Below are 26879 nucleotides of genomic sequence, written 5' to 3'. Positions count from 1 at the left end.
TAATTGCTACAGATTTAGATTACACTCAGATTTATTTATTTATTTTTGCGACAGTATTCGACCACAGACATCAAAAATGGAAAATAAATGGACAAAGATTGTTTTCTAGTAGATCCGTTAAATCTACTTTTATGTCCCAAGAAGGGACTGTTTGTCTGATACTACATTTAAAAATACAGTGTTCATGAAAGGAAATTAGTCTTTTATTGATTAATATGCTGGCTGGACTAGTTCCATTCTATTTATGACGTCAGTACGCCGCATTAAATTGGACTATCGGTTTACAGCATTGCCATATATAACGTCTAATTATTATCACTAACGTTTTAAATCATTTTTGAACACAACTGATATTTTTGCAGACAATTGACAGTTGGCAGGGCCAATTTTATAGGTGGATTCGGTTACATGTTCGGACGTATCAGACAGTATATCTCTTTTTAACTAAAATAAAATTAGAAGAAAAAATAGTGTTCAATTTTAAAATATGATGACAATATTTTGACAACATGATGACGTGGGTCACTGTTATTTTGAATAGGCATAATCTAACTCTAATAGTATAATCTAACATTTGATTATATTTTGAAACACTGTATTTTACGTTTTAAATACACGACTTAAAATTATTTTTATTTCCTATTTTAAATAAATGCAAGATAGTATTTTGAAATTTGCAAAGCAAAGCTTGTATTTTGCCCAGCTCTGCTTACGATATGGCGATTTACATACATTCGAACACATAAAATCTAAACAGGATTTATTGTAAAGTTTTCTTACGGTGAAAATTTTCTACATCTCCTATTTTAATTTATTATATTTTAGATTTTATGTAGCAAAATATCCGCAAAAATCCCTAATGTTACGCCACAGGTGATATAGTTCCTAATCTGTCGAATCACGAAACAAACAAATATTCACTGCTGGGAGTCCAAAACAAAATTTTAAAAACAACTGATTATCATTGTACTGATATTGAGTGCTCTTTGACTTATTTCAATCCCCCAACTCGTAAGCAGATCAACAGCCGGTTAATAATCGATGTGGCTACATCGAGAGAGTCCGTTGCTGTTAGAAGGTCAAGTCAAGTCACAGTACTGCCGGTTTATTTGCTAGTCTGTTCGGTACCTAAATATTCAAGTTCAGTTATTGTAATATACATATACATATATTACACATATTTTTAAATAATTTCATAGTGGGGAACATGGATATTAAGAGGGTTTTAGTTGCCGATGCAGTAGATGCTGCCTGTACGGAATTATTAAAGAAAAATTCCATTGAAGTAGATTGCAAATATAAACTTCCGAAGGCACAACTTATCGCAGAAATCAAGGTTGGTGTATTATTTTATTGATATATAATAATTAATATATATGCAGGATGACACTGGAAATGTTCTGATTAGTTCATTAAATAGTTTTAAACCGGTTCTCTGAAATTATTTAAGAAAACAAATTGTGATAACAATAATTAAGTCATGTTTTTAAATATATATTTTTAAAAAAATATGCTAAAAATAGTGGAAAGTAACATGAATTTTATAATGTGCCCTGAATAAATTTCTCTTTAATATACCAATCATAATGGATACATTTCTAATCGGTAAAATGTATAATAATCCCCATCAAAATTAACTAATAGTCACGTTCACCAAGGAATTCCGCATTGGAAAGGAATTTTTGAAATTATACATTTTAACACAAAATATTCCATTTCTTTAATACTCTTTCAATTGTATGTTTTCTCAAAGTTATTTGATATTTTTAAATATATATTTAATAATATTTTACATGCTAAAAGTAGTGAAAGGTAATTTTATAATTTATCTTGAATTAATTTCTTGTCAATATACGAATGAAAATCCACACATGTCTAATGGGTAAAATATATATTACCGATATATATTAACTAGTCACATTCACCAACCAAAATATTTAATTTCTATAACAATGATTAGTTTTCATGTCTTGGCTACATTATTTCTTTCATAATTAAAAACTAAATTGATTGATATATTGAATGCATTTTTTTATTTGTAATTTATGTAGTAGGTTGTTCAATAAAATTATTGTACTGAAAACTTAATTATTGTAAGATATTGCCGAATTATATTTAATCTCTTATAATGCGTTTCATCTCATTTGTCGATCAGAATTTGAAAAGATTGTTAAAACGACTAAATATTTCAGTAAATATAACTGTCAGAATAATTGTCAAATTTAGTAATAAAATTATTGTTAGTTTCGACACTAAAGTAACACAGATATTAAGTTATTGTCCTTAAAACTTAACTATTTAAGAAATTAACGAATGATATTTAATCTCTTATAATGTGTTTCATCTCATTTGTCGAACAGAATTTGAAAAGATTGTTAAAACGACTAAATTTATCAGCAAATATAACTGTCAGAATAATTGTCAAATTTAGTAATAAAACGGTTTTTTACAGAATTATGACGCTCTTATTGTTAGATCCGACACTAAAGTAACAGCGGATGTTATTAAAGCTGCAACTAATCTTAAAGTAATAGGTCGAGCCGGTGCAGGAGTAGATAACATCGATGTAAAAGCTGCAACAGATAACAAAGTTGTTGTCTTAAAGTAAGCATATTTCATTTTTTAGAATGTTTTTCTCTACAATTATATTTAATTCATAGTATATATATTTAATAACATTAAATTAATAACATTATGGAGAGTAAATAATTTTATTATTGTAGCACTCCCGGTGGCAATGCAATAAGTGCCTGTGAACTAACCTGCGCTCTTATTACCAATTTGGCGAGAAATGTTACCGCTGCGAGTGCTTCTCTCAAAGCTGGGCGATGGGATAGAAAATTATATGCCGGACATGAACTAAGTGGAAAAACGTTAGCTATAATTGGTCTAGGTCGTATTGGCAAAGAAGTAGCTATTAGAATGCAGGCTTGGGGAATGACGGTAATTATTTCAATCATATATTTTTTAAAGGTAACATTTCAAATATTCTAAAACTGTAACGTACATCATATCACTATTAAGCTATTTCAATCATTAAATTTCCTTAAATTTTAAGGCACTTAGTTGCAAATGACAATAACAATAGTTTTAGACAATTAAACACAATCAATCGATTTGGCATCAAATAAATAATGACAATAATAATGATAATTAAACAATATGTCTTTTAGACTATTGGATATGATCCGATTATTACAGCCGAACAAGCAAAAGAATTTAACGTTGAATATTTACCTCTGGAACAATTATGGCCACGAGCTGATTATATTACCGTTCATACGCCATTAATACCAGCAACTCGAAGTAAGCTGAAATACAAATTGACAACAAAATAATCCTCTTTGTTGTTCAAAATAGAATTAAAATATTTTTGAATCAATCAAGCATTTTAAATAAATATATTTAGTTAAAATATGTCTCACATTTTAGATTTAATCAACAAGGCCGCCTTGGACGTTTGTAAAAAAGGCGTTAGGATTATTAACGTGGCAAGAGGGGGTATTGTCAATGAAGCAGATGTTTTAGACGCACTTAAATCTGGACAATGCGGAGGGGCTGCCGTCGATGTATTTGAACAAGAACCACCGACAAATCCTGTTACATTGGAACTTATTGCACATGAAAAAGTGGTGGCAACTCCACACTTGGGAGCTAGTACTGCAGAAGCGCAGGTTCGTGTGGCCGTCGAGGTATCTGAGCAAATAATCGCTCTTACTGGAAAGAATGCGCAATATACTGCGGCTCCGGGAATTATAAACCGTAGTGTATTGGAAAATAATTGAAGTTTAAAAGTTATTAATAATCCTTATAATTAAAAATTTTCATAATGGCTCATAATAGGTTCATTTCTCCACTATATTATTATGTTAATGTAATGCATATTCATATAACAAATAAAAATACATTTCAAATAGGCTTTTTTTCTTATTCTACGATAATATTTAATCTAGAAACTGACTAGCAATTATGGTAACCTTAAACCATGAACGACCAGCCTCTTTCTCAGCTCACCATTCACTCTTACTTACATGATACAAATATACTTTCTTGTCAATGTTTATTGAATTAGATAGTTGATACTAAAGTCAACCTGATTTAAAATGTTGCATGGCAGAACATTGCATATCAATAGAAATGTGTTTTTAGAAATGAAATTGTAAAATTATAAAGAATCTAGATTAATTTATAATACATTATTCTGCCATAGTTACCATGATGGTTGTTTTAAAATTATTGGATCTACTTCACAGAAAACCTACCTTAAACAAAATAACTTTACTTACTCCTCTAATAATTATAATTAAACAGACCACAGTGAAGAATGGCCATGTTTAGGCCTAATAATTTGCAAGAATTAAAAATAGCAACACACTTTAAATATTTATGATTTTATTTAGTACTAGCATCATTTTATTCCAATTTTAAAACCTATTATAACATAATCTTAATTTATACCCTAGTTAACTTGTTGGGATGCCATGAGCTATGTTGATACCCTGTTCCACCTCTTTTTGTTTTTTAACAATCTCTTTGTATGATTGAAGTGCTAATTCTAAAGTTCCTTTTTTGTTAGCATAAGTTTTAATGAAATTTTCAACCCTATTTAAATCTGAATCACCATCCACTTGAACCGAATTAATTTGCGAATAAAGGGTAACTAATTTATCAGCTTCAAATGTGTTAGATGTTTCAATAAGATCCAATAATAAATTATCCACATTTTTGTTCCAAACTAGAAAGAATACCAATGATCCAAAATGCCTTGTAGATCTCAGCTTATCAAAACTATTCTTTTCATTAAGGTGTTGATAAGTTATAGATGCTATTCTCTGATACTCTTCTTCATGTGGATCAAACTGTGCACATGCTCTATCAAGAATAAATTCATACTCCTGGCGATCTAACAAACTTTCCAAGTAATTATCTTCAAACATTCTTGGTGGTTTTAATAACCTCCCAGGAGTTGGGAAATATAGTTGATTCATTCTTTTTTTTAATTGCCACTCTGCTTCTTGAAGTGTGCCATCAGGTTCACGGACAACAATAAGTCTATTTGCATCTTTGACACCAAATGTTATATCAGTGAACACCAATCTTGAAGTGGATATGCCTAAAACCAAGTAGTACATGGTGAAAATCAATAAACATTATTTCAGTCCTAAATTTAATTCACCATTTAAAGCTGGATCTTTACTGAGAATTCTTTGCTTGCCAAAATCAATTTTAACTACAGGAGGAATTTGTAATAATTCATCTGCTTTTTTTTGGGCTTCTTTTAATGACTCCTTTAATTCTGCATCAGTCATAAATTTGTATTCAGGATCACTTAGCTGGCTTTTCCCTAACTTTCTTTTACGAAAAACTTTATTATAATCTACTCTTGTCAATAATCTTAGTAATGATTGAACTTCGTCATTAAAAAACAGAGGAGCAGGATCGGCAGTACCATCTAGAAATTTAAGTAATATAATAATTGAACATCTTTTTTTCAAGTCCTCATATACCGTATTGAATAGCTGAGTAATTTAAACAGCGCCGAGTTCCAATAAGGAAAAAATTCCTTGAAGAAATGCTCCGTAATACATGCGATACAGTACCCATAGTTAGTGGCTGAATAGTTTAGATAGAAACTATCACATTCATAAATATTTGAAAATATAAGGTTAAACAGTTCCATTCTTCTTCTATGTATAGTAAATAAAAGGAAGAGTTAATTCATTATAGCCTCGCAATCTAAGTAAGTTAAGGTTACATTTCAGTATAATTGTTTAATATTGCTAAAAGTAAATTAAATATGAATGCTACAAAATTAGTAATTGTGCCTCCTTTATATAAAAGAATTATGGCGAAGTTTCCACAAAATTTCACTTTCTGTTTTGCTTATGGGTCGGGAGTAAAAAAGCAACTTCAAAATGAAGACAAACAAAACATGATAGACATAATATTTACCGTTAAAGACCCAGCAGCCTGGCATGAAGCAAATCTAAAATTGAATCCATCTAATTATAGCGGACTTAAATACCTAGGTCATGAATTTGTTTCCCGTTACCAAAAAAACTTTGGAGCAAAAGTATATTTTAATACATTAGTGCCAATGGATGAATATTTAATTAAGTATGGTGTAGTAGCAAATAGTGATTTAGTCACTGATTTATTAGAATGGTCTTACTTGTATTTGGCTGGTAGACTTCACAAACCAGTCGAAATTGTAAAAAGACCTTTGGATCCAGAACTTGAAACTGCGTTGCAACTGAATTTACAATCTGCTGTTCATGCAGCACTAGCGATTCTTCCAGAAACTTTTTCAGAATATGAATTTTATCATACAATTTCTAATTTAAGTTATTTAGGTGATTTTCGCATGATATTTGGTGAGAAAAAGAACAAAGTAGAGAATATTGTTAAAGCTCAAATGACCAGTTTCAGAAGTTTATATAAACCCTTTCTCTTAAACTTACAGGACTATGTAGATTTTCCAATGTTTAAAGATATTAAAAATATAGAAAATAATGAAGAGAAAGAAGATAATGAATATTCTATTCTTTGTGCACAAGATGTTAGCCCTTTAGCTAAACTTCATCATTTAAATCAATTGCCTAGATGGCCACAAAAAGCTTTAACCAGATTTTGGAATAAAGGCAATTTTCGACAAGATACTGAAGATGTTTTAAGAGCTATAGCTTATGATCCAGATTGTGGTACTATTGTTAGCCAAAGAATAAATGAAATTGTCTGGAGTTCTTCTGTAAGCCAAAGTATAAAGGGAATATTAACAGCTGGAATTTTAAAGAGTGTTAAGTATAGCAGTCGAAAAATAAAGAAAATGATATTGTAATTTCATATTTGAAATAAATTGAATTGTAGATAACAAATATTTTTACTAGATAAGTATAAAATTTATAAGCCTTATATTTATAATTTAATTGATGTATGATTTCGCACATAGAGAATGACTGTCATAATTTGATAGTAAAGTTTATTTTACTGAAAATTTATTATTTATTGTACCTTTTTATTTTTAGATCAGAAAGATCAAACATGTCTGATTCTGATTCAAGAGATTCTGATGAAGGGATTAGATATAAAACTGAGAGTGTTAGAAAAAAAAGGGCAAACAGTGATTCCGATGATGACAGTAACTCTAAAGAATCTGTGTCATATGGACCTGACAAAAAAAACAGAAAAAAAGTGGATATACATCAGCATGAATCAAATAATACAAATATAAGTTATAAAAATTCTAATTGTTCTGCTGATGAACATGATAAATCAAGTTTTGGTCCATCTTTGCCACCAAATTTTAAAACAAACGATCATAATGAAGTTAAAGATAAACCTGCTATTGGCCCTGCCTTACCACCCCATTTGCTTAAAACATATGACACATGTTCATCACAATCAAATATAACAGAACCAGCAAAAAACAATTTTGTAGGGCCGCAACTTCCTCCATATTTATTAAAAATGAATGACCAAAGAAACCAATACAAGAATATAGGGCCAAATTTGCCAATATCTGAAAATTTAAGTGATACACAAAATACAAATGTAAATCTAACTTTATCAACTCAGTCATCCCAAGAGCCTGAAAATTCACCTAAAAATGTTGTGGGGCCAATTCTTCCACCACACTTACAAAAAAATAATGACTCTGATATTCAAGTGAGATTAGGTCCTAGATTACCATCATGTTTTGAAGAACAAAAAAGTCAAAGTAAAATTATTGGGCCAGCTTTGCCTCCAGGTTCTTTTCAAAAAACACAATCATCTTCAGATGAGGATGATGATGAATGTTACGGACCTCTACCCAGTGGGTTGAATAAACATTCAAAAGCTCGGCAAGCATTAGAAGAACGTGCTCTTCAGTTAAAGATAGACCAGCTTGATCCAAAATCCAACAATGAACCAGTAAGAGAAACATGGATGTTGGAACTGCCAGCAGCTAAAGCAGCTCATTTTGGATTAGGGCCAAGACAATTTAGAAGTAAAGAAGGTCCAGATCTAACAGACAGGTATATATAATATAGAACAATTATCATTTACGAGCTTAAATTACTATTTCAGATCATCTTGGACAGATATTCCAAATGCCAAAGGCAAAGTAAAAAAACCCAGTGTCAGCTTGCAGCAAGAAGCAGCGAACAGAGAACTGAGAAAACGAGATAAAGAACAAGATTTACTAGTAAAGAAGCACAAAAAAAGAGATAAGAGTTTAGTTGAAATGCACCAAGAGAAATTGAACCAACAGAAAAAAGTGAGATATGCTTAATTTCAGACAATTACATTTTTGATTCATAGATTGTTATCATTTGATACTGGTCAAACTAAGATTGCAAGCATTAATCGCTCGTGGATGTTCATTATCATTTTTATAGTTCTAAATTGAAAGTAAATGGATATAATCAAAAACATTCAAGAAACTAAATATTACATTTATAACTTTCGACAGGCATATATTGATGACGTGAGTTCACTGCTGTTTTGAATAGATTTTATAATTTAGTTATTATACATTCAAGTAAATTTTTCTATCTATGAGACACTATTCATATAAAAGGCTAAAATAAGCATTTTTCCAGTATATTTTTTATTGCTACAATATCTATGTCCAATGTTAGTCCTTCTTCAGGATTTGCGTTCGCATTTTAATTATCTCAATTGATGATTGGTCATTCGAGTTTCTAATTTTATACCATCCTTATTATTTTTACAATAACAAGATGTATAACAACAAATATTTGTAGGAAATTGCAGGACCAAGTGAAAGACGACCTTTCAGCAGAGACATAGATTTGCAAGTAAATAGGTTCGACGAAGCTCAAAAGAAGGCAGTTTTGAAAAAAGCACAACTGTTGGACGATAGATTTTCTTCGGGAAAAGCCAAGTATCTCTAAATGTAGCTCTAATAAAGCTGTATGAATACATATTTTTACTATACTGACACACAGTTTTAAAATAAATTAATTTTTAATATTAATCACAATAAATATTCTCAATAATAGTTACGAACATATTCTTGGGTACTTCCACAAGTACATTACCTAGTAATTTAATGATACACTTTTCTCAGTGATGATCAATAGCTTCGATATGTTGTTTATATACTAGATAAGAAGAACAGTGGCGTTTTTTAATATAGTCTTAGTAGGCTAATAGAATACATAATAAAACAACATTTATCACAGCAAAACAACATATCGTCAAATACGAATAATTGTTATTTTGAATATATGGAGTGAAAATTAAAGGTATTTGCGCTTAATTGAATAATTAAGATAAAAGTGACTCTTGCTAGTAGATACAACAGCCCATCATCTTCTATTAAAGTTCACTAAGTAATATGAGTTAGCTTTAGAACCTTTCTTGTGTTCAATAAGTTTGTAAATATCAGCCTAACCTATCAAGTCACGAAAATTGAAAGATTTGATTAAAACCATTCTAATCTAAAAATAGCAAATCACACAAAGACAACATTATTTATGATTTGAAATCAAAAAACTTGCTTGTAGTCAGTTTATTAAATTCCATTCCACACGTGCCATCTAATTGTATTTCATTTGTTTAGTTTTATTCATAACTTCATCCCAGTCGCTGATAAAGTTGAAATTTCAAGGAAAGTAGATCTGTTAGTCCCGGTCCCTAGTCAATTATTAACAATGGAGGTGACTGGTCAAATTGTTAATTATAAGACATCTTAATGTACCATTTCCGAGTTTTATGGTACCTCTTGTCAAAATGAATGTCATATTTTATTCACTTATTGAGAAAATTGTTTGGTATGCATATTGTATACAAAAAAAAGTATTTGCAGTATTTCTTAACCCCTTTTTCCGTGTAAATTATGAAATTTGTGTACCCCTAAAAAGCCCTATTTTAAGTGGACTGTAAGAGTCTTGATTTTTTCATTTTTTACCAATTAAAACGCACAAATAGTAAAGGGCATAATATCAAACAACTGATTCTAATTAAAACATTTTTATTTTATGAGGTAATTAAAAATCTACAAGGACAAATTAAATTCACAGAATGTGGCTAAATTATTACATTACATATACATAAAAACAATTCGATAAAGTTAGATCTGAACAGAAGGCGGATATACAATGAACTACGATGAAAAGCGAACTAACTAAATGAAACTTCCAAATCTCAACCACTCTGTTTAATATATCACAAGAATGAAACCAAGAATATTCAAATACATAGGTTTTATGGCTTTAAAATTACAATAAATTTCCATTACACACTTCAGATAGTGAAATGGTTTTAAATCAAGAGGAATTGTGTATAAACCTTTTATTTGTACCAGATAGTATACGAATATAGCACAGATATTTTATCTCTTTAATATAATACTAGTAAGTCATCGAAGTAAAAAATTCTTAATAATAATTGTAAAAATGACAATTTAAAATAAAATTATAACAACTTTATAACTATTATCAATTAGTACATTCAGTGTCTAAAAGAATACATATCTTCTCACAGGCATACCTTATTTTTTCGTATAAGCCTGCGGAACAGCCATATTTTTCAATTGTGGTAAACCTGAATGTAAGGAATGACTTATCTTCATCTATATATGTTATGGCTGCCATTAAAGGACACATTATAATCTTCGTGTGGTCACTAAAATTCATCTAAAATAAAATAGCATTAAATCGAGTATATTATTTGACTTAACAAAAGAACGTCGAGGTGTTACCTGTAATGTGCCACTATTAAGTTGCATAAGTACACCAGAGGTTGACCGGCACCATTGATGTAAATGGGGAGTTCTAGACAAAGAATCGAGTTCTTTGACTACACCAGCACCAGTTTTAATAAGGTGTTCCCGCATATATCGACTAAAGTACGATAACAATTTCATTTTCTTCTCGTATTGTTTCGGATACGAATCTATTGTCATGTAAGATTCATCTCCATTTTTATCGACGTACTGTACATTACTGAAAATGGCATTAAAAGATTAGAGGATGCAAATACACAAAAACCGCTTAATGCTTACATGCCGTTTGACAACATAACTAATCTAGTTGTATCATTAAACATTACACCGACGCTCTCATCAGATAGTTGGTAGCCAAAACCATATTTATCTGAATAATCAACCCATTTCGAAACCCAAATGGTTGGCTGAGCGGCTGGATCGCTCATCTCATCTGATACCCTCTTGTGTAATATAGGTTTACATTTTACAATCTAAAAGTAATGGTCAAAAATTAATTTTCTATATAAATCATATAATTATATATAACATAACCTATACTCTTATCGTGTTTTATTTGAGGGAACCAAGTTTAAAAGTTCAAAGTACAAATATGGCCTTAAAAGGAATAAAAGTAATCGAGTTTGCTGGGTTAGCCCCTGTACCATTTTGTGGTATGGTTCTTGCTGATTTTGGAGCATCAGTCATTCGAATTGATAAGGTCTTTTTTCTAATTAAAGTATTAAGTTAATTACGAACTAACGTTGGAAAACAATGAACTTTGTAGATTGACTCCAACACCGACATTGACTGCTTAAGCAATGGAAAACGTTCGATAGCATTGAATCTAAAAAGTTCGGAAGGAAACAACATCATCAAGAAACTAATAAAATCGTGTGATGTATCGATAGAACCTTTCAGAGCTGGTGTTATGGAAAAATTAGGTTTAGGACCAAAGACTTTAATGAAGGAAAATCCTAGATTAATCTATGCAAGATTAACTGGATATGGACAAAACGGACCTTATTCTAAAAAAGCTGGTCACGATATTAATTATTTAGCTCTGTCTGGCTTGTTATCAATTATGGGTAGAAAAAATGAGAAACCAATGTTTCCTATTAACTTGGCAGCTGATTTTGGGGGCGGGGGACTAATGTGCACCCTTGGAATTCTTATGGCTTTGATAGAAAGGGAAAAATCCGGTTTGGGGCAAATTGTCGATTTAAATATGGTGAATGGGACTAGTTATCTGGGTAGTTTTATATACAGATCTCAAAAATCACCATTGTGGGGAAATAAACGCGGTGAAAACGTTTTAGATTCAGGAGCCCCATTTTATGAAGTCTATAAAACTAAAGATGGAAAATATATATCTGTTGGTGCTCTAGAACCACAATTTTATACACAATTATTGCAAGGATTGAATTTGACAGAAGATGAGGCACCTCAATATGATTTCGAAAAATCGAAAAAAATATTTACTGAAAGAATTGCAGAGAAGACCAGAGATGAATGGTGTAAAATATTTGAACCATTAGATGCATGTGTCATGCCAGTTTTAGAGCTTAATGAGGCTTATGAGAACACTCATAACCGTTCTGAGGCAGCTTTTTTACAGAACAATAATGAGTATTTCCCAAATGTAGCACCAAATTTAAATAGAACTCCAGGATCATCAAATGCTACCTTAAAGAGACCAAATATAGGAGAACATACATACGAAATATTAAATGAATTAGGATTACAACATGAGGAGATCAAACAATTACATAAAGATGGTGTTATTGGGTGTCCAACAATTGTCTCTAAACTATGGTAACTACTATAACATGTAATATAAAAATAGATTTAAAATAACAAATACTCACCTTTTGCAGATAATCCTTAAGGGCACGCAGATTGTCCTTAGCATCAAATTCATTCTTAACAACTTTCACTCCAGCTAAACCAGCAGCAATTGAGTCATGTTTCTGCGGAGAATATCCATTTATGTTACCTGAAAATTATTAATTATATAAAACTCGATTGAGATTGTTAATTTTATGCTCAATGCATTGTTCATTGGGCCTTATAAATCCCTAAACAATTTAAATATTGTCAATTATATATATAGTAATATATATAACTATAAATTAGATAACAAAATAATAAACATGTAATCATTTGTATACTTTTTAGTAATTGTAAAAATAAACTAGCTGCCATTTTTACTATCTAGAATGAATTAATAAAAAAATATATGAATTAAACTTACTATGGATTTCCATCAATGGAGTCTTGCGCAAATTGGACATTGACATGCTTACATTATCAAAACGTGGAGCCATTGTTAAACAACTAATTGGAAGTGATTGTGGGCAATACCCATTAATAATAAATTCATGCTTTATCAGTTGATCAATTTTTGGTCGTCTAGTAGGTTCAGATTGTAGCATTATCATAATCATATGTTTTGCATGTGGAGTTAGAGTTGTACATATTCTAAAAGATGTTCTAGGTAATGTGATTCATCAAAACAAAACAATAACTTACTTGTATTCACATTTCTTAATTCTGGCATATGTTTCTTTCAAACTTGTAGTTTCAAAAGGTGGTTTCCCTACTAATAGAGTATACATAATGCATCCAACAGACCAAATATCAACCTCATATGAGTGACCTTTCTTATTTAATATTTCTGGAGCAATATAATTTGGAGTTCCACACAAAGTCTTCTTTCTCTCCCCATCATATTCAATTTTTGCAGCCAGCCCAAAGTCACCTATTTTAACTTGTAGTTTATCATTAAGAAACAAATTTCCTAATTTTAAATCACGATGTATAATTTTATGGTAATGGAGATAGTGAACACCACTTAGAATCTGTTTCATATAGTATCGAGTTTCAGGTTCAGTTAAAGCTTTCCTCCTTTTATGCAATTCCATCATTGATCTTTTTTTGCATAATTCTAATACAATATAAATATTGAAACTATCTTCAAAGAAACTGTGGAACCCTACAATATTTACATGATTCAAGGAAGCATGAATTTGAATCTCCTGGGTCATCTTTTCTTTTTGGTTTTGTTTGACCATAAGTTTTTTTGAAACGATTTTACCAGCATAACTCTGACTATTTTGTGTATTGATAATCTCATAACACTTTGCGAAGCCTCCCTAAAAATATAGCAAGATCAAATAAGAAGATAAAATCAAATCAAATAAGTAAGATAAAATTATCAGAACTACTTAATCTATAGCATCTTCACAGTTAGATTTATACATATTTTATAATTAATTTATTAGATAGTACAATATAATACAATCACATCTTAATTCATTTCTATAGATAATATAAATTATGAACAATAGGAATTACTTGGGAGTAGTAGGTAACTTTTAAATTGTAACTGACAAGAATATATTAAAAGCATAATAGTTCTATCAAATTAAAAACAATTCAAATAAACCAAGATACTGTTGTATTTTAATGTGTATAATTAAACAAAATATGAAAATAAATGGAAAATAAAAAATAACAGAAAAAATACCTTGCCAAAGAACCGTCCCTTTTTATAATGAATTTTGGCTGAAGGGTCATAGATAACTTCTGGTATTTGTAGATCATCCTCTTTAGACATGGTGTAAAATATTTAATATATAGAACCACTTATTAATTCCACAGAAACAATAGTTTTTTTTAATGATAGGACGTCAGCCCAATGTATGTACTACAAACTAACGTTTGTCAGTTATGAAATTTCAAATAACTAAACGTGATTGGATAAAACGAATTTAAATTTAAATAAGCAGTTTTCCTTATTATCGACTAAATATATAAATAGTTTTCTGTTTTATTAACATCCACTAGTTAAAATCATTAAATAAAATAAATGACAAATCAAAATAAATATATCAACTAATAACTGTTAGGAATTTTAATATTCGGTGAATATATTATTTGATTAAAAAAGTAATCATCGTACAGAACAAAAGTAAAATAGTTATAGAAAGAGAACCACAGATTAGATATTTCCAATAAAATTTTCAAAATAAGTAAAACTGCAATATATACAATAAATTATTAATTTACTTATGTTTTTATAGATCGCAATCTATAGTTCAATCAATGTAAGTTAACAATTGAAATAGCGCAATCATGATATTGTTTAATCTAATTTGATTTAATTTTATAAATTCTATTCTTTATTTGGTACTGTATAACAAAACAACATAAATCACTTTTGATTTTCTGGGCAATGTATTTTAAATGGAACTAATTTAAATCAAACGACTTCTAGTCAAAGAAACACGAAACACAAACAATTTTCTTTGAGTTAGAAATAATGATAGTAATGAATAATTAAATTGTTTTCACATAGTCTTAAGAGTTTGCTAGTATACATTCGATGTACTATTGTATAGGAACTATATAAAGTTAAAGTGAAAAATGTCAAATATCTCAGATAATCATACCATTCCTCACCTATTTGATATAACAGGTGATGACAGTAACTGGATCATAACTAGTGCATTTATGATATTTACAATGCAAACAGGTAAAATAAAAAGAGCACCTTATTACTAATATGAATTTATATAACTACCAAAAATAGAAACATTATGAGTGCGATATTTAATTATTTTATATATTAACTATATTTATAGGTTTCGGTATGCTTGAATCTGGATGTGTTTCAATCAAAAATGAAGTTAATATTATGATGAAAAATGTTGTTGATATAGTTTTGGGTGGTAATTTATTGTTATTTTTTCGGTTTTTTCCCTGGCAATTTAAAATATAATAATTATAGGTTTGACTTATTGGATCTTTGGATTCGCTATGTCTTTTGGTCGGAGCCCTATGAACAATAAATTTATCGCTTTGGGCGACTTTTTTATAGACCCCTCAATACACGATGATTTAAAAGGACCAATTTATGCTGCTTTTATATTTCAATTGTCATTCGCTACAACTGCTACAACAATAGTTAGTGGAGCAATGGCAGAACGTTGTAGTTTTAAAGCATACTGTTTATTTAGGTAATATTTGATGCGTGTCTGATTTATTATTTGAACAGACTAGAGAACATTTTCCAGTTTCTTAAATACGGCTATTTATTGCATACCTGCTGGTTGGTTGTGGGGTGATCACGGATTCTTGAAACAAATGGGAGCGGTGGACATCGCTGGATCAGGTGCGGTACATCTTCTGGGAGGCAGTGCTGCGTTAGCTAGCGCTCTCATGCTCGGTCCTAGAATTGGTCGTTATGATAATGGAAGAGGACCTTTACCGCTAGGTAAATTAATTGCTTCAAATTATTAGGTGTGTGAAAAAGTAATCCACGTTTCAATGCTTAAATATATATAGATATAAAGTTAGGCAGATATAAATATAGAATAAATAAGAGCACGGAAAAGTATCAGGAGAAAATGGTGGATGCGGTAATACATCCAATCCCATATAATTTTTGAGGACTTTCTAAATAGACGCGCTATTATTGTTATCTGACGCGTGATCCTAGGGAACAAACATCTTTTCAGTTTACGGATGATACACAACGATATAAGTTTTGACCTAATGGATTAAGGGACCTATATTATACTATTTTGTGAATTTTGTAAAAGAGGAGGAATGATTGGATCTTTTAAAACTTTAGAACTCATTTATTCATAATTAAAATTACGTCTCGGATATATTTCAAATTCAAATTTGCCATGCAACGTGTAGGTCGAAAATTTTATCTGAACATGACTTAAACTACAGTTAGTTAAACAGTCAAAATAAAATGTAGACTAGAGTTGTTTCATTATATTTACAACGTCGTCGACCAGTACCAAAACAAATCGAATTTTACAGACCCATTTGGTTACATGTTTGGATGCATCAGACTTCGTTTTGTCTCTTTTTTTAACTAGAATAATGGTAATTAGTAAAATAAGAAAGAAAAATGCTACGAGTTTAAAAGGGATTTTACGTTTTCATAATCTGAATTTGGTAATACGTTCGACAGTGTTGATGGTATACATTAGCTGTTTTATTGGAAGGATTATAGTTAAATTATGTATATATAAATATGTAATTCTGTAAATATTGCTTCAAATTGCGTAATAAATACTAAGCGGTAGATTTAAACCAAATCATCAGCCTTTTTACATTTTATGGCAAATTTTTTAACTTCGTTCCCCTATCATCTCTTGAGTATGATCAATCTATACTTATAATAATTTGCACATTGGCAAAGCGCGTAAGGTTTTAAATTCATTTTCGAATTTTCTCTTGAAATTATTTAAGGATATTTTTTAATCCATTTCCAATGATTACGGTATTAAAAGAAATCGATTTTTTTGACCTCTTAAACTAGTTGTGTCTCTTAATGGTTTGATCATGTAGAAAAAAGTCGACATATAATAAGCCACTTATAACCATTCGTCATTTTGTTTCGACTTGAGTCACTTTATTGATGTAGTTGTTATTGTTAATGAATAAGTGGGTCAGTCTGACACATTACTGAAGAACATTTATAATTTTAATATTTTTGTTTTAAATAAAATGTTAAAGTTAATGGAGAGAAAAACAGTTTTATTAATGTTATAGAGGCAATAGACAACATAAATGAACACCGTTCAATAAAACAGTCAAATAACGTCATCTAAATCGATAACATCACTGTTGCCATATCAACTTTGAATTTTAGTTTTGACTTTGACATATAACAAAATTCTAATCCAAATAAAATAATGAAACGAAGATATCATATATAATTTATTTTAACATTATAATACATCTAATGCGTATAATATGTCGTTCATCTTCGAAGTAACTGACTAGAGACGCAATCTGTTTCTCTGACTGTCTAATGGCTTCGACATTTTCGGTGTAATAATAAGCAGCAATTTGAAATCTATCAAAACAAGCAAGGCGACAAATCAACGTTTGCCGATTTATAATCCGTAACTATCACTATTTCTATTTCGGGAATTGGCAACACTGTTGTCATGTAAGTCTATCTGACGATTCCATCGTAAAGTTTGATATTTTTGAGGATGTACGTACTGAGAACATTTTGTCGCACGGACGCTATTTGTTTATTCTATAATTAGTTGAAAGTTTCGTCTCGGCAAAAAATGGAAATGAATCGTGAATATTTTCGTGCGATGATTTTTTATTGTTTGTTGATATCTTTAGAGTGCTGCTATTTCATTCAATTTCCATTTACGGTCTTTCAGAATCATTTTGTGGATTTTTTGTTGGGTTGATTTTCCTGGGGCAGTGTCCGGAAACTCGGCATCAAGCCAAGTTTTTGCTTGTAATTTATTTTTTCCCTTCAACAGCAATATTTTATCAACACGCGAAATTCCCTTTTATCTATTTTTCATTTATTGTTCATTTATTTACTAATGAACTGTCAAATTTATACACGCATCTATTGAGGGTTAGGGCTAACTAAAAAACATCTGGATTTAATTCTAGTAGCGCCATCTATGTGTCAGGTCGGGTACTTTTCAATTGACCTGTTAACAATGAACATTATCTCCAAGGTTATGTTCGTTGTTTATTTTTCTATTATAGTGCCTTTACCAAAAATGGTATTTATATATATATATATATATATATATATATATATATATATATATATATATATATATATATATATCTAATATATCAGTTAGGAAGCTTTTTCATACATTTAATAGGAAATAATGTAGCGATAAGAAATGTAATTCTCATGAAACTCAGGGATGTGGCAAGCAAGAATATATCGTATGTATCTTGCAGGAAATCCAGTCAATGCCGTTATGGGTTTATTTGTGCTTTGGTGGGGATGGTTAGCATTTAATTCAGGAAGCACTTACGGGCTGAGTGGAGCCAAATGGCAATATGCCGCACAGGCGGCTGTTATGACGATGATGTCGTCGTTTGGTGGAGGTACTGCAAGCATATTTTTTTCCATGGCGAAACTTAACGGCCGTATCGATGCTTTGGATATCATCAATGGAATACTGGGTTCTTTAGTAGCGGTTACTGCCGGTTGCTTCTTGTATAAAGGTTAGTTGTTAGCAATATATTAGGTGCTTGATTGTACTCTTATCATTTCTACACTTTAAAAGGGCCTTTATTAAGAAGAACTGGTGAAATAGCAATCCTATACATTAAATTTAAAGGATTCACAATAGATGATAGTACATTTTTAACCAAATTAAAGTCCTGTTAGCAGGCTTCACTTTTCATTATGTGTGATTTCGTCGAATTTTGAAACTTTTTAAAATCACCAGTTCCAAAATCATTGTGTCATGTCAATTCAATTCTTTGTTTAAATTTCAGTATATAGATGTATTGATAAATGATAATTATTATCCTGAATGTATCGATTATGTTTATTAATATGTACATATATACACCAAAATAGAAGTACTGCTCAGCTAGACCATATAAATTTGGATTTTGCAAGTTAGAGAGTATAAATACTACCTTGATACATTTTATGATAAACTATTTTTGTTTAAACTTTCAATTCATCATTTTCACTTGGTGTGATCAGAGTGGCTCTTTCAATTACTGACAAAAGCGACTGCCCATTTTTTTTATTATTTAATTAATACATTGTTACTAGTCGTTTCCGTCTAACCTACAATTTCTCTTTATGATAACTTAAAACTAGGTATAAAACAAGGAGGGCCTATTGGCCCTATTTCAATCTCTGGTGAAATAATCTTTATACATATCACTGCTGTATTCTTTAATATATGCACCTCACTACACAACACTACACAAGATCAGATGGTTTGATTCTTTTGAAATGTGTCTGGTGGTATCCAAGGATATGGAGTCTTTCCTCATGCCCCCTTGCAATTCTCTTGATTTCTTGACTGATTGTGGGTATCTGAAGGTATCGATGTAGGTAATCAGTCCTATAGTATTTGGGTGCACCCACAATACCTCTCAGGAATTTGTTCTGAAAAATTTGTATTTTATTTATGTTACTCTTTGCAGAACATCCCCATAATTGAACTCAGTATTTCCATATATGTTTCAATATTTGCTTATATAATAACAATTTATTATGTACTGACAATTGTGATTTTCTTCCAATTAGCCAGTACATTTTCCTCTATCTCAAGCGAATTCCCATGATGGTCTTGGTTGGTTTGTCTGAGTCTTCATAAACTTTAGGTCAGTTGCTATGTTCTTAATCTCTTGGAACTACTTGCAACAACTTCTACTTAAATCAGCCCTACCATATTCATCTACAAGTAACAGTTGTCCATCAACCACAGATTTATTCAGTATTATTCAGCTCAAATACCATCAAAATGTTATTAAAAATGCTGATAAAAAATTGTTAATATTTTGTCAACGAGATAATTTTAACATAATTTACTGGGAACGTCTCCTTTTGACGAATGATGAAAATATCTGTATATCTAACAACTTCTAAGACATCATTTCTAACAGCACTCGATAATTTTGAATATATTGAAGATATCTGTACGATTTTGCAGCTTAAATATATTATTTGCTCTTTAACAACATAACACAATAAAAGGCAGAAAATAAGAATAATAATCTAATGAAGAATTTTGACATAAACATAATTACTGGACATAGAGGCATCACATATTATAAATCTGTCAAATTTAATTCATAGTCATGATATATTTTTTAATTAGTTATCATTAAGTTATATAAATATATGAGATCACAATTAACTAGGATATACAAATATATTTAGGTTGGGAAGCCTTACTTATAGGTACCATAGGAGCCTGTTTAGTATGTGGTTCGATGCCTCTATTTGATATGGTATGATTTAATAAACTTTAATGATACATTGAGTGTTTTGATAATATCAATTTATTTACTTTAGCTAAAAATTGATGACCCTGTAGGAGCAAGTGCGGTCCACGGTGTTGGTGGAATTTGGGGTAAGTTATACAGGATTACTTAAGGTATAATTCGATCTTATTTAAAAATAACTGTTGCTTGTAATTAGAAAATTAATTTAATATCAAAAAAGGTATTGTCATAATATCCCTCTTTCTTAAAATCAAATAAATATGGTTGTAACATCTGCGTCACTTCTTATGTTATACCGTCAATTTACTTTTTTTAATTACTAGATTTTTCAATTGATTATTTCCACATATTTATTAAATCAATTTAACAAAATGTTCAATAATCATTTTGTTCTATTAATTATGATCTTATTCCGATCGTTTCTCTTTATATATATATATATTTTATATATATATATATATATAGTTTTTCTATATATATATATATATATATATTTGTCACGTCACAGTTAATTGCTTTAGTTTAGTTAATTGCCTCACAGCTTTATCAACAGAAGCAAAAAACTGTAATTTAGGCTTTAGTACAATTAATCAAATAACAGACGTCATTAACCACACCTTCTATGAAAGCGTGGAAACTTTATACGATTTATGTTGTTTTTATTTATATTTTTTGTCGCTAAGTTGGCACAACTATATGTTGATGCGAAGTTTGAACGACATTTGACATTTAATTAAAGCGATCAATAACGTCACTTAATTTCAAGTGTATTTTACAATGTTTACAATGAATAAAAATAGTGATTTTACTAAATTTTATATTGAAAATTGAATTTCATGTACCATATCGCTCAGAATGTTTCAGAAGGTGAATCAGCTTTATCGAAAACGCCGGCATATGAGTTAAAAGGGATCGAGATGTGGTCGAAGATTTGTGTTGATCTAGTTGGCCACCAACGTTGCCAACTAAATTTAACATCGATAAAAGAAAGAAAATCCAGATTCCTGGAAAGAATTTTTTATCGAGACTTATCGTTATATATATCCACGTTATATGACTTAAACGACTTTCTATCTTTCTAAAGGTCAAATTACTACTTTGGGGCCCTTTCAGTCTATAGAAAACATCAAACAGAATTGGCAGCGAAAACTGAAATGAGGACTTTGAATAAATTGGATTGATAACAAATATTTTGTATTTTTTAAACTAATTCACAGCACTTTTTATGGACGAAATGAAACGAACATCTAACATATGCACAATATTTATTTATTAATAAGATGTTGAGCCTCATTTTTGTTTTTAAAACCGTTATTCTCCGAGGAATAGATTCGCAGAGTGTCTGAATAGTTTCGAAAGTAATGTTGCCCCATTCTTGCACGAAAATATTTGACAATTGCTTCAGTTATTGGTAGTAGTAATCCAGCCAATGGATTTCACGATATCTCCGCCAAAATCATAACCGAACCTCCCCCATGCTTGGCTGTAGAAAGGAGGGAGTGCAGATCGTCCAGGTTTTCTGATCGTTGTACCACTTCTTTGTTTTTGTTTTGTCAAAACAGTATTACTCAAGTGAGTGTTAAATTATGCTGTCACTGTCGCCACGATTGTTTGATGTTGTCTGGACACAATTTTTAACAGGTCAATTGAAAAGACCCCGGCCTGACACATAGATGGCGCTACTTGAATTAAATCCATATGTTTTTAGTTAGACCTAAGCCTTAAAAAATGCGTGTATAAATTTGACAGCTTCGGATCATTGGTTTGTAAATTATAGCATTTTGAGTGAAGCTTTTGTTATTGTGAAAAAAATTGATAAGAAGGAATTTCGCGTGTTGATAAAATATTGCTTTTTGAAGGGAAAAAAATACAGTTGAAGCAAAACTTGGCTTGATATCGAGTTTCCGGACACTGCCCTATGAAATGAGCACCGAAGACGGTAAACGCAGTGGACGCCCACAAAAAATTCACAAAATGATTTTGAATGACCGTAAATTGAAATTGAATGAAATAGTAGACACTCTAAAGATATCAACTGAACGTGTACATCATATCATTCACGAATATTTGGGTATGAGAAAGTTCTGTGCAAAGTGGCTGCCGCGCGAACTCATTTTTGACCATTGAACAACGACGAGTTGATGATTTGGAGCAGTTTTTAAAGATGATCAAGCGTAATAAACCCGAATTTTTGCGTCGATATGTGACAATGGATGAACCATGGCTCCATCATTTAACTCCGAAGTCCAATCGACAGTCATCCGAGTGGACTGCACACGATGACCCCACGTGGTAAAACGCAACAGTTGGCTGGCAAGGTTATGGCGTCTGTATTTTGGGATGCGCGTGGAATAATTTTCATTAACTACCTTGAAGGACCATCAACAGCAACTATTACATAGCGTTATTGGACCATTTGAAAGACGAAATCGCCGAAAAATGGCCGTATTTGAAGAAAAAGAAAGTGCTGCTTCACCAAGACAATGCACCGTATCACAAGTCAGTGAAAACGATGGAAAAAATCCATCCATCCACCGTATTCTCCAGATCTGGCCCCCAGCGACTATTTCCTATTCTCAGATCTCAAAAGAATGCTAGCTGGGAAGAAATTTTCGTCGAATTAAGAGGTGATCATCGTACTACAAAGATGGTATCGAAAAGTTGGAGGGTCGCTATAATCAGTGTATCACCCTTGAAGAGAATTATCTTGAATAAAAAAAAACTAATTTTGTCAAAAAATGTGTTTTATTATGGTAGGCCAGGGATTTTTCAACTGACCTGTTATAACGTTCGTCGGTTTCTGTCAGTTAACTTTGGATTTCGACCACTATTATTCTTTATCAATCATGTTTTAGCATGTCCTGTATATGCTCTCGTCACCATGGATACTGTCTGTCGCTCGAAACAATACATCTGTTTTTCACTCAAATTTCACCGATCGCTTGATTTAATGGTTCATAGTTTTAACAATGTAGTGTATTGCTTAGTGTTCATGTTATTTTCCCTGTATATTTTAGGTATTATAGCAGTTGGAATATTTGCTGAGAGTCCGTACCCACTAAATACAACTTCAGGTAGAAATGGACTTACAAAAGGTTATTACAAATTTGTATTATTTTTACATATTTATAATATGTGTAACTATATGTAGGTGGTGGTTGGTATTTATTAGGTGTTCAAACATTGACAGCGCTATGCTTAGTATCTTGGGGGATTACGTCAACAATTGTTTTGTTATGGTTTATTGATGAAGTCATTCCAATTCGAATGGACGTCCACGAAGAACTTTTAGGAGCAGATATTACGGAGCATCTAGTAAGGCATTCTCGGGTAAATAATAAATTGTATATATAGCCCATCCAATAAAACAGCCAGTACATGTCTTCAAAACTTGTGACCTCAGCAACGTTTGCCAGTTTAAAACCGTATTGTCACTAATGTTTTGAAAATTTTTAAATATTTTTGGCAACATGACCCACCATTACCAACCCAAATTGTATTTTATAGACTGATTCAGTTTTGAAGACAGTTTTTAACTGGGATCTGCTCCAAGGTTAATAGCAACTTTACATTTTTACAAACTGCAATTAGCACTATATTGGACATGGCTGTTTTATTAGATGGGCTACATAATAATATAAGGCAAATAAAGTTTTAAATACAGTTTTCATTTAACTGTTCAATTGAAGAGTCCCCGGCCTGACACATAGATGACGTTACTAGAATTAAATCCATACGTTTTTTAGTTAGCCCTAACCTCAAAAGACGCGTATATAAATTTAACATCTGTCGGATCCTTAACTTGTGAATTATAGCAATTTAAGTGAAGCAACATTTCTCATTGTGAAAAAAATGGATGAAAAGGAATTTCGCGTGTTGATAAAATATTGCTGTTTGAAGGGAAAAAATACATTTGAAGCAAAAACTTGGTTGATGCCGAGTTTCCGGACACTACCCCAGGAAAATCAACCATCAATGATTGGTATGCTACGTTTAGACGTGGTGAAATGAGCACCGAAGAACACAATGGACGGTGAACACAGTGGACGCCCAAAAGAGGTTCTTACCGACGAAAACATTTAAAAAATCCACAAAATTATTTTGAATGACCGTACATTACAATTTAATGAAATAGCAGACACTCTAAAGATATCAACTGAATCATATCATTCAGTATGAGAAGGCTCTGTGCAAAGTGGGTGCCACGTGAGCTCGCTTTTGGCCAAAAACAACGACGAGTTGATGATTCGTAGCAGTGTTTGAAGATAATCAAGCGTAATAAACCCGAATTTGTGCGTCGATATATGACAATGGATGAATCATCATTTCACTCCGAAACCCAATCGACAGTCATCTGAGTGGACTGCACACGTCTATTTTGGGATGTGCATAGAATAATTTTCATTGCCTACCTTGAAAAAGGAAGGACCATCAACAGCGACTATTTTATAGTGTTATTGGACCGTTCGAAGGACGAAATCGCCAAAAACGGCCGCATTTGCAGTCAAAGAAAGTGCTGCTTCACCAAGACAATGCATCATGTCACAAGTTAGTGAAAACGATAGCAAAAATCCATGAATTGGGCTTAGAATTGGTTCCTCATCCACCGTATTCTCCAGATCTGGCCCCCAGTGACTTTTCTGTTCTCAATTTTCAAAAAAATGCTCGCTGGGAATCACCCTTGAAGGGAATTATGTTGAATAAAAAAAAAATTGCCAAAAAATGTGTTTTACTATGGTAGTCCAGGGACTTTTCAATTGACCTGTTATATATAATATGAACTTAACAAATACTTATTGCACTCTGGGCAGATACTCTGGAACTACTAAGAGTAATAAAGAGATGTTCTCAAGTGACGTTCTTATTCAAAATGGAATTTAGTTAAAGAAACAGAATTCTCAGATTTGAGATGTTCTACAAAATCTCGTTAGCCCAAAATGGACTAATTTGTAACTAATTTTTGTGCCTGCTTGTAGTTTTGTTCTAATGTTAATAGTAGTACATTTTTGCAGGTTGGTGTATCAAGAGCATTATCAGCATTCCGAACAGTGATTGATACAAAACAAGCCGACACACTTAACATGGTAGGCATGAATCCCGGCCATGACAAGCATTTATTTATAGTGAAAAATTTGGCCACCAATAGAAAATACAGGAGATCAAAAATATTTCGTATCATACGGAATCAGAATTTAGGTAAATGGTTTTATTCACTACTTTTGTTGTTTGATTTTAAGAAATCTGTTGTTGAGGCTAGTCAGCACGCATGTCGTTTCAAATCGTTCTAACTTCCATTTTGATCTAGAAAACATGATATTGATCTCAATTACACAACCAAATTAATAAAAGAATTGAATTAGAAGAGATGAAAGACTTGTGACGAAATTTCATTTATCATTTAATATGCAAATAACTGTTTCGAAAGTACCGAAAAGCTATTAAAAAATAAATATTTATCAACTAAATATTAATTTATCTATTTATCATTGCATATAAAATATTAGTAGTTTTTGAAATATTAAAAAAGTGAAAACAAAATGATCTACAATGGAATCCAGACAAAATTGATAATACAAATTTTGATTATTTGAAAATTCGACACCCACTGGTAATGTATATTTTTTAGATTTGTTTTTATTGATTTTAAACAGGGTCCAAATTGGTTAAAGGATGGTATATTACCTTAAGAAGAAACAAGGAGAAGAATAAAAAGAAGTCGTCCACCCAAGATGTGCATTCTGGTGTTAATAACATCAAAACGGAGGGCAGAAAAGAACCACCACTGGCATGGATCAATTAGTTTTAAGACTATTAATAATCTGTACGAAAAAGTAATCTATGTTATTAACATTTGATGTGAAAAATCATAATTTTTTATTTAAAATAAGAGTCAACGATAATAAAAATGTTAACGTCAGAGTCAAAAAAAACATCAATCTCAATTTCCTTTTTTGCTTACTAACCAAAATGCTGAAAGACACTAAAAAATTGAATGAAGAAATGTCTGGTCTATATATAGAACTCTACGGAGAATTCTTCTTATATTGGTTTCCATGGTGTTCTCTCAAGTTATTTTCAATGTTGTCTCAATTGTTTTTGTCTGCGCGATCTTTGCGATCTGACGATTTAAAAACTGCCAGCCGCTAACAGTTCAGGTCTTTGGATGATAAATGATTGGAACCAATTGGATAGATACCAAACAGCAATAATAGTCATATAATCAACAATTTTAAATTAATATCCTCTTCAGTTCTTCCATTACTTTATTGTTTCTTTTTTATTATATTTTAAAGTTTCCTTTTTACCAACCAGGGTTTAATCTGGGCTGGACCTACTGCTGAACGTGGGCCCCGAACCACGGTCTTCTCGGCATTAAGCCTATCGACTAACT

At 31.2% G+C, this 26879-nt stretch overlaps 7 protein-coding genes across 11 annotated transcripts; 5 read left to right on the top strand and 2 right to left on the bottom strand.

Annotated features, from left to right (window-relative positions):
* The first annotated feature begins 1029 nt into the window (after positions 1–1029).
* LOC143192472 (D-3-phosphoglycerate dehydrogenase) lies at positions 1030–3917 on the top strand. The gene is made up of 5 exons (XM_076397838.1): positions 1030–1336; positions 2453–2604; positions 2724–2943; positions 3174–3306; positions 3433–3917. Exons 1-5 carry the CDS (start codon positions 1208–1210, stop codon positions 3783–3785), a joined length of 987 nt encoding a protein of 328 aa, XP_076253953.1. The 5' UTR covers positions 1030–1207; the 3' UTR covers positions 3786–3917.
* A 458-nt stretch (positions 3918–4375) lies between these two features.
* Positions 4376–5665, bottom strand: mRpS22 (mitochondrial ribosomal protein S22). The gene is made up of 3 exons (XM_076397836.1): positions 5508–5665; positions 5177–5452; positions 4376–5113 (listed from the first exon to the last, which is right to left on the bottom strand). The coding sequence occupies exons 1-3, from the start codon at positions 5602–5604 to the stop codon at positions 4464–4466; spliced, it is 1023 nt and encodes a 340-aa protein (XP_076253951.1). The 5' UTR covers positions 5605–5665; the 3' UTR covers positions 4376–4463.
* Positions 5666–5716: 51 nt separating this feature from the next.
* LOC143192467 (uncharacterized) lies at positions 5717–9004 on the top strand. Of its 3 annotated transcripts, none has more exons than XM_076397831.1 (4): positions 5717–5740; positions 7026–8015; positions 8068–8257; positions 8748–9004. In XM_076397831.1, the coding sequence occupies exons 2-4, from the start codon at positions 7042–7044 to the stop codon at positions 8895–8897; spliced, it is 1314 nt and encodes a 437-aa protein (XP_076253946.1). In that variant the 5' UTR covers positions 5717–5740; positions 7026–7041; the 3' UTR covers positions 8898–9004. The 3 variants fall into 3 exon arrangements, with proteins under 3 accessions (XP_076253946.1, XP_076253947.1, XP_076253945.1); XM_076397832.1 differs by having other exon boundaries at positions 5734–6972; XM_076397830.1 differs by lacking the exon at positions 5717–5740 and having other exon boundaries at positions 6934–8015.
* Positions 5798–6994, top strand: LOC143192470 (phosphatidate cytidylyltransferase, mitochondrial). Its single transcript, XM_076397835.1, has one exon. It carries the CDS (start codon positions 5798–5800, stop codon positions 6836–6838), a length of 1041 nt encoding a protein of 346 aa, XP_076253950.1. The 3' UTR covers positions 6839–6994.
* Positions 9005–9962: 958 nt separating the features above from the next.
* On the bottom strand, positions 9963–14440 carry polo (Serine/threonine-protein kinase polo). Its single transcript, XM_076397827.1, has 7 exons — positions 14241–14440; positions 13244–13866; positions 12966–13192; positions 12580–12707; positions 11012–11205; positions 10709–10952; positions 9963–10643 (listed from the first exon to the last, which is right to left on the bottom strand). The coding sequence occupies exons 1-7, from the start codon at positions 14328–14330 to the stop codon at positions 10446–10448; spliced, it is 1704 nt and encodes a 567-aa protein (XP_076253942.1). The 5' UTR covers positions 14331–14440; the 3' UTR covers positions 9963–10445.
* Positions 11071–12727, top strand: Amacr (Alpha-methylacyl-CoA racemase). 2 transcript variants are annotated; one of them, XM_076397834.1, is made up of 4 exons: positions 11071–11211; positions 11294–11432; positions 11499–12526; positions 12589–12727. In XM_076397834.1, coding segments are annotated over exons 2-4 (1137 nt in total). In that variant the 5' UTR covers positions 11071–11211; positions 11294–11324; the 3' UTR covers positions 12590–12727. The 2 variants fall into 2 exon arrangements, with proteins under 2 accessions (XP_076253949.1, XP_076253948.1); XM_076397833.1 differs by lacking the exon at positions 12589–12727 and having other exon boundaries at positions 11499–12572.
* A 626-nt stretch (positions 14441–15066) lies between the features above and the next one.
* On the top strand, positions 15067–26433 carry Amt (Ammonium transporter). Of its 2 annotated transcripts, XM_076397829.1 has the most exons (11): positions 15067–15248; positions 15358–15444; positions 15504–15732; positions 15790–15989; positions 18470–18739; positions 20424–20494; positions 20559–20616; positions 23506–23583; positions 23640–23818; positions 25501–25684; positions 26140–26433. In XM_076397829.1, exons 1-11 carry the CDS (start codon positions 15140–15142, stop codon positions 26286–26288), a joined length of 1614 nt encoding a protein of 537 aa, XP_076253944.1. In that variant the 5' UTR covers positions 15067–15139; the 3' UTR covers positions 26289–26433. The 2 variants fall into 2 exon arrangements, with proteins under 2 accessions (XP_076253944.1, XP_076253943.1); XM_076397828.1 differs by having other exon boundaries at positions 15235–15444; positions 23640–23803.
* Positions 26434–26879: the final 446 nt, after the last annotated feature.

Source organism: Rhynchophorus ferrugineus, unplaced genomic scaffold (assembly GCF_030347505.1).
Source record: "Rhynchophorus ferrugineus isolate W39M unplaced genomic scaffold, kcgeb_rfMv2 rfM3, whole genome shotgun sequence".
NCBI classification, from domain to species: Eukaryota; Metazoa; Arthropoda; class Insecta; order Coleoptera; family Curculionidae; genus Rhynchophorus; species Rhynchophorus ferrugineus.
This window is presented reverse-complemented; position numbering and strand designations above follow the sequence as displayed.

Excerpts from the sequence above, each read along its gene's own strand:
- LOC143192472 (XM_076397838.1), top strand. The coding sequence starts at position 1,208 with ATGGATATTAAGAGGGTTTTAGTTGCCGATGCAGTAGATGCTGCCTGT. Across the intron at positions 1,337-2,452 it reads AACTTATCGCAGAAATCAAG|AATTATGACGCTCTTATTGT; the intron begins GTTGGTGTATTA and ends GGTTTTTTACAG. Across the intron at positions 3,307-3,432 it reads ATTAATACCAGCAACTCGAA|ATTTAATCAACAAGGCCGCC; the intron begins GTAAGCTGAAAT and ends CTCACATTTTAG.
- mRpS22 (XM_076397836.1), bottom strand. The coding sequence starts at position 5,604 with ATGGGTACTGTATCGCATGTATTACGGAGCATTTCTTCAAGGAATTTT. Across the intron at positions 5,453-5,507 it reads TTACTCAGCTATTCAATACG|ATGGTACTGCCGATCCTGCT; the intron begins GTATATGAGGAC and ends TTAAATTTCTAG. Across the intron at positions 5,114-5,176 it reads TAAAGATCCAGCTTTAAATG|GCATATCCACTTCAAGATTG; the intron begins GTGAATTAAATT and ends ACTTGGTTTTAG.
- LOC143192470 (XM_076397835.1), top strand. The coding sequence starts at position 5,798 with ATGAATGCTACAAAATTAGTAATTGTGCCTCCTTTATATAAAAGAATT.
- LOC143192467 (XM_076397830.1), top strand. The coding sequence starts at position 6,934 with ATGATTTCGCACATAGAGAATGACTGTCATAATTTGATAGTAAAGTTT. Across the intron at positions 8,016-8,067 it reads GGTCCAGATCTAACAGACAG|ATCATCTTGGACAGATATTC; the intron begins GTATATATAATA and ends TTACTATTTCAG. Across the intron at positions 8,258-8,747 it reads AATTGAACCAACAGAAAAAA|GAAATTGCAGGACCAAGTGA; the intron begins GTGAGATATGCT and ends AAATATTTGTAG.
- Amacr (XM_076397833.1), top strand. The coding sequence starts at position 11,325 with ATGGCCTTAAAAGGAATAAAAGTAATCGAGTTTGCTGGGTTAGCCCCT. Across the intron at positions 11,433-11,498 it reads CAGTCATTCGAATTGATAAG|ATTGACTCCAACACCGACAT; the intron begins GTCTTTTTTCTA and ends TGAACTTTGTAG.
- polo (XM_076397827.1), bottom strand. The coding sequence starts at position 14,330 with ATGTCTAAAGAGGATGATCTACAAATACCAGAAGTTATCTATGACCCT. Across the intron at positions 13,867-14,240 it reads AGGGACGGTTCTTTGGCAAG|GGAGGCTTCGCAAAGTGTTA; the intron begins GTATTTTTTCTG and ends CTATATTTTTAG. Across the intron at positions 13,193-13,243 it reads ATTAAGAAATGTGAATACAA|AATATGTACAACTCTAACTC; the intron begins GTAAGTTATTGT and ends AACATCTTTTAG.
- Amt (XM_076397829.1), top strand. The coding sequence starts at position 15,140 with ATGTCAAATATCTCAGATAATCATACCATTCCTCACCTATTTGATATA. Across the intron at positions 15,445-15,503 it reads TGTTGATATAGTTTTGGGTG|GTTTGACTTATTGGATCTTT; the intron begins GTAATTTATTGT and ends TAATAATTATAG. Across the intron at positions 15,733-15,789 it reads AAAGCATACTGTTTATTTAG|TTTCTTAAATACGGCTATTT; the intron begins GTAATATTTGAT and ends AACATTTTCCAG.